Source organism: Lontra canadensis, unplaced genomic scaffold, assembly GCF_010015895.1.
Source record: "Lontra canadensis isolate GAN:19392208 unplaced genomic scaffold, GSC_riverotter_1.0 scaffold16, whole genome shotgun sequence".
Classification (NCBI taxonomy): Eukaryota; Metazoa; Chordata; class Mammalia; order Carnivora; family Mustelidae; genus Lontra; species Lontra canadensis.
Genome location: NW_022631010.1, coordinates 3811772 through 3817771, shown reverse-complemented (window position 1 = coordinate 3817771; position 6000 = coordinate 3811772). Strand labels below are relative to the sequence as shown.

Here is a 6000-nt window from a genome sequence, read left to right as displayed (position 1 = left end):
ACCAGGACATGTGATTTTATACCATCTGTGTCATTTATCAACTCATTGAGTCTCAGCTCTAAATCCACTCTTTTTGCCTCTCTGTATTAATGGAACTGGGCCTTCTAAGCAGTTCTCCTTTTCCAGCTCACATCGTTAAGCTTTTTCACTACAGGGTACTAAAGGCACATTGGAGGGGGAATGGACCTTCCTTTCCAGGTTTCAGGTTGGCTTACTTCCTGGGTTCCTGGAGAGCATGATTTTTTCTCCACTACTTGGCCCAAAATTTCTCCAGTGCCTGGTGTCTGCACTGTGCAAATTTCTCAGTTTGCCGGCCACATACTTCCTCCAGCTTGTAACTAGGGTAGCAGTTGCATAGCCAGGAGCCCCAGACAGCATGGGTCTGTGCCCAAATTCAGGTTACTCCTGCCCACACCTTCTCCTCAGCCCTACACACCTATACACTGGAAACTCTCCAGGACTTCCCATCTGCATAGCCAACCCCCTGATTTTTGTCCCCTGGCCCAAGCTAAATCCAGAAGTGGACTAGATTCCTAGAGAGGGAGGTCTGTCTGAATTATTTATGTCCATTAACATACTATAGAATACATAAGTACATACGAATATCTTACAGACTCCATATTTTTATTTATTTTCTTCATTTTATTGTTTTCCCAACCCCTTCCCCTACCACCGCGCTAAAAGTGCAAGCTACACGAGTAAAGGGACGGACTTTTGCCTCTATTGTTCCTCTCTGTGTCCCCAGAGCCTGGGGCAGCGTCTGACATATAATGGGATACTCAAATATTTAAAGAGTGAAGGAACAATTAAATATCGGATGGATCACGCATGAATGAACAAATTCTGAGTTATCAGGATGAGGTCTTGTGGAGAGAGGAAAAGGCGATTGAGGAAGTCGTCTGGGACCGGGGTATGGGATCCTCAGGTCTCCCTCCGGATGGATGCCCAGCACAGCGGTCTCAGGGTTCCTTTCCCGACCCATCGCGTGTTACTTAGCAACTGGTCGCCCGGCCCTCAGCTACCATTAGAGGGCGTGCGGGCGGGGAGACGTGAACGCGCACGCGTGCGCGGCGCGGACCGGCGAGGGCAGCACGTCACTTCCTGTTTCTTTAAGGGAACGTGGCTTTTCGCTGCAGCGCCCGTCTTCGCGTCTGCGTCTCCGCTGCGGCGGCCGGAGCTGGAGTCGGACCCCGAGCGCAGTGTCGCCATGGACTCGGCCCTCAGCGACCCGCACAACGGCAGCGCGGAGGCAGGCGGCGCAGCCAACGGCACGACGCGGCCGCCTTCCACGCCCGAGGGCATCGCGCTGGCCTACGGCAGCCTCCTGCTCATGGCGCTGCTGCCCATCTTCTTCGGTGCCCTGCGCTCGGTGCGCTGCGCCCGCGGCAAGGTAGGGTCGGAGGCAAAACCGCGCGTGCTTTCCGTCTCCCACCTGGGACACGACTGACACGGACCCCCACCCCCCGCCCTTGGCGAAACAGACACTTCTTCTCCCCAGACACTGACCCTTCACGGCATGGATCGCCACCGCTTCCCCATCCCGAGACCATATCCGGGAGCTGGCCCTGGGTGCTCCGGGATCTGACACCTCCCCTCACAGGGACCGGCTTCTGCCCTCGCTCGGACCCTGACATATCCCTGCCTCTGTCCGTCATGCTGCAAACACTGTCAGCCTCACACCGGGATTCGGGCAGTGTATTATTCTGAGCCTGCTGGACCCAGCGAGGCCGGCCCCACCCTCTGCTCTGGCTGCTTATCCCATATGGGGCACCTCTTCTTGGGTTCTGGGTCAACCCCCGTCTGTACCTGATGGGGCGCTGGTCCTGACAACTGAGTGGTACAGTCCCCTGTCATTCCTCCATTCGGAACCCTGCCTCATCCACCCTAGGGCAAATTCTGGCATCTGAAACTGTGACACCTGTCTAGCTGGAATCTGTGACCCATAATGTACTCTTCTAAAACCTCCAGATCAGGCCCTTGAGCCGCCTCAAAAAAATTAAACCAAGGATATAGTCGCAGCTCAGGCACCAGTTTTTGGCTTCACTTCTCAGACCAGTTTCACTCAACCAGCCCCTCAGAACCTGGCACCACAGTGCCTCTCTTTTTAACCAAGCATAGACCCCTTCTTTTGCTGGTTTGGTCTTCCTGACTGGTAGACACTCCCAGTCTTGGACCTGTCCTAGCCTGAGCCCAGACCCTGTTCCCAACTCCACACCCTGTTCCCACCCCCCAGACCCTGACCCTACCTTGAAGTAGCTTTTCTCTCTGTGCTCCCTAAGACAGTCCCTCCACCAAATTGAGCTCACCTACTGAGCTGCTGTTGGGCTCCCTTATGAGACCAGGCCAGACCCATTCCTGATCGTCCTCAACATATGTCCCATTGGACACCTAGAAGGACCCCATCATCTCCCCCTCTCTCCATCTTCTTCCCTATTAAGCCTTCTCCAGCCCCTTGAACCGATTGCTTCTCACTTCCTGGCACCCTCTCCCCTCCTAATCTGTAGCTCCTCCCCCACCAAAACCTGAAGCTGAACCTAAGCGGAAGCTGTCTTACCCGAAGAGGGCAGGTCCACAAGGCAGCTGCCACTTTTGAAACTGCTCAAGTGCGGCTTTTCAAACCATTACACAACTTGAGGTCTACCACCTTCCTTACCCAAGATCAGAGAACTCTCTGTTGGGTCCTTCTTTGGGCAGACACAAAGGGAAATAGTCAGGGCTTAGATGGCCCTACTTGCTTTTCCATTCTGCCTCTTCTAAGCAGGGTTCAGGCGTCTGACTTTTACTTTCTGCTGAGATCGTGATCGCGATCTTGTGAGATCGAGCCCTGTGTCCATCTTTGCGACGAGTATGGAATCTGCTTGGGGTTCTCTCCCTCTCTGCCCCTCTTGCTCATGCTTGTGCACTTTCTCTCTTCCTCTGTTTTCTCTCTCAAATAAATAAATCTTTTTTTTAAAGATTTTATTTATTTATTTATTTGACAGAGAGTGAGAGAGACAGAGAGGGAATACAAGCAGAGGAAGTGGGAGAGGGAGAAACAGGCTTCCCGCGGAGCAGGGAGCCCGATGTGGGGCTCAGTCCCAGGACCCTGTGATCATGACCTGAACCAAAGGCAGACGCTTAATGATGGAGCCACCCAGGCACCCCTCAAATAAATAAATCTTTAAAGAAAAAAGATAGCTGAAGAGTTGGCCAAAGCTCTGGTGTCGTGGGAACAGAGGGTGTGCATAGAAGAGAGCACTCCATCCACCATGGCCTCTAGAATACCTTGCCCACCATCTCCTGCAGGCTGCATGAAATTGCAGACAGCCAGACCCACCACCAATAACCAGGATGTTCTGCCTGAACAAAGCCTTCACCGTCTTTGGTTCTCCCAGCAACTGAATGTTACAGATGGAACCAGTTTTATTTTCCCTGTCTTATGGAGAAAGAAACTGAGGGTCAAAGAAATGACTACTCTTGATCCCTCTGCCAATAAAGGGCAGAACTAGGTGTTGCTAAACCTAATCCAAGGCTGTCCTTGATATATGTGCCTCTAAAGACCCACACAAGTGGCATTTGGGCCTGCGGGGGGGAAAGCCAGCAACTCCCTTTTTCTACCCTGAGTCATGTTTCCCAGTCATGTGGCAAGGAGAGAGAAAAGTTAGTGTGGGGGCCCAGGAGTTTTGATTTCCCACCAGTGTTAGACCTTAAAGCCAGCTGAGAGAGGGCATGTGAGGACAGAATTATCTCTGGAGCCAAGTTGTCCATAACAGGCAGGGCAAATTGTGAAATCATGGAGAGAAGAAGGTGGAGCATCCAGGAGTGTGTTGGGAAGAAGTAGCTGTGGGAGGTGCAGTCTTAGAGGGGTGCCCATCCCTCTCAGAGACCTGTGTTCCCAGAAGGGAGCAAATCCCAACCCAAGCAATAGCTGGGGATCAGATTACTTCAAAGGCCCTTGGCCTGTAACTCAGAGGAGCCCCTCAGCCAACTGGACTGGGCTTCTGCTCTGTGCCAGGCCCTGGGCTGGGTACCAGGGGTGCTGGGACAACAAATGCCAGGCCTTGTCTTCCCAGAGCTCAGTGCCCCATGGAGAAACAGATGTGTAAGCCGCCAACTAAACCGAATCCTGATACGCCTTCCAGAGGAGGCCGCAGCTGCCTTTGCAAAGATGGGCGAAAGTTCAGCAGGCAGAAGAGGAGAGAGGGAGGCATGGCTTTGTAGGGTGCATTCAGAGGGGCAGCGAGCAGTGCGATGCAAGCCCCCGGGGCAGGGCCCTGGAAGCCATAACAGAAAGATTTTCAGGCAGCCTGCAGCCTTTCTGCATGATACAATCCTGAAGGCAACACAGTAGTTCATCTTCATAGCTACAAAATGACCACACACTTGTAAAAAAAAAAAAAAAAAAAAATCCAAGCCATGCAGAAGTATAAAGGAAAAGCCTCCTCAGTACCACTCCTTAAAGGAACCCAGTTAGCTCTTTGGTGTGTAATCTTCCAGAACTTTTCTATGTATATATAAATGTGTGTGTGCCTGTGTGTATACACAGATGTAAATTTATTTTTATAGCAGTGGGATTTTATAGTACATACTGCTCTGCAGTTTGACATGGGTTTTTTTGTTTGTTTGTTTGTTTGTTTGTTTTTTAACGCTGTGTCATGGTCATTTTCCTGTCCATATCTGCAGATCTGCCTCATTATTTTATGTCAGGGAGGGTAAGTAACACATGCCTGTGGTATAGAATTCCAGAGGTGCAGAGGGCATTGCAAAGCCTCCGTCCCACCCAGCTACCCAGCTTCCCTCCCCAGAGGCACCCCCTGTTACCTGTTTCTTGGATATCCAAGAAGTTCTGTGCCTTTACAAATAAATAAGCATATGCTTTCCCTGCATTTTTGCAGTATAACTTACATTTTGTTATAAATCCACTTTTTGGCGCCTGGCTCTTTTCACCAAGTATATGTTGGAGATCAGTGTATCTGTGCGTACGGAGTGGTCATGTTCTTCGGCAGCTCTGTGGGATCCAGCCTGTGCCCCACAATTTGTTTAGAGTACTGGTCTCAGAGTATGATCGCTGGACCAGCAGCAGCGGCCACAGCCTCACCTGGGAGCTGGTTCGAAACGTAGATTCTGAGTTAGAGACTCAAGGTGGGCCTGGCAGTCTGTTTTCACAGCCCCTCCTGACAATTCTTCTGGGTGTTCATGTGAGAACCTCTGATTTAGAGTTCTCCACTGGTTATTCAGATGGGTGTCAGTCTTTTGCTATGACAAGCCATGCTGAAATTCCTCTCCTTATATGTTTATTACTTCACACTTGTTTGTATTTGTAGGATTTTTTTTTAAATTGATTTGCGGGGTCAAAGGCCATGCGCATGTTTGATTTAGATGGATCTTACCAAATTACGCACCCTAGAGGTTGTGTAAGTTTATACGCCCACCAGCAGTGACCTCAGTTCCTGTGTAATGGCTGCGCAGCAGTCCGGTCCCAGGGCTTTCTGAGCCAGACTGAGGGATCCAGTCAGGTCTAGGCTTCACAAAGAGCTCCTGGTAGAGTCAGTGATGGGCGGGAGGGAGAACAGGAAGGAGGCTGGTCAGGTGGTCGCCGTGAAGACTGCAGTGGGGCACAGGATTTGGTTGGGGGGGGGTGCCAGTTTGAGTTCTAGAAATGCTTAGGAAGCAGAGTCATGGTGAGGTGAGTGAATGAATGTGGTGGAAAGAGGAGGAGACCCTGGGGTCTCCAGCTGGGGTGAAATGAACAGAATGGTCCACAAGTCCCAGATCATTTCTAGGACATGGCCTGGAAGCAGCACTCCCAGAGCTCAGGCCGAGCCAATGACTCGAAGCCCGGCATCTGTCTTCCCTTGATGCTTTTGCTTCCGCCCTGATAACTGAACATCCACAATGTCACTGGAAGCTAAATTTATTTCGGCTATTTGTGTCAGCTTCTCTCTCTTTCTCTCTCTCTCTCTCACACACACACACACACACTCTCACACACTCTTTCTCTCTCACTAATTACGTTTTGTG

At 51.1% G+C, this 6000-nt stretch overlaps 1 protein-coding gene across 14 annotated transcripts in view; it reads left to right on the top strand.

Moving 5' to 3' along the window:
- The first annotated feature begins 1098 nt into the window (after nucleotides 1–1098).
- Nucleotides 1099–6000, top strand: part of HM13 (histocompatibility minor 13) — a 40311-nt gene continuing 35409 nt past the window's right edge. For 5 of the 14 annotated variants that reach the window (XR_004382856.1, XM_032858953.1, XM_032858951.1 and 2 more), the window contains exon 1: nucleotides 1101–1390. Coding sequence is in view for 12 of the 14 variants with exons in the window: in XM_032858953.1 (XP_032714844.1) it covers nucleotides 1208–1390 (183 nt within the window). In the remaining 2 variants the exon portion in view is untranslated. Of the gene's footprint in view, nucleotides 1391–6000 lie in introns of all 14 variants that reach the window. The other 9 variants (XM_032858954.1, XM_032858952.1, XM_032858950.1 and 6 more) reach the window with 5 other exon arrangements.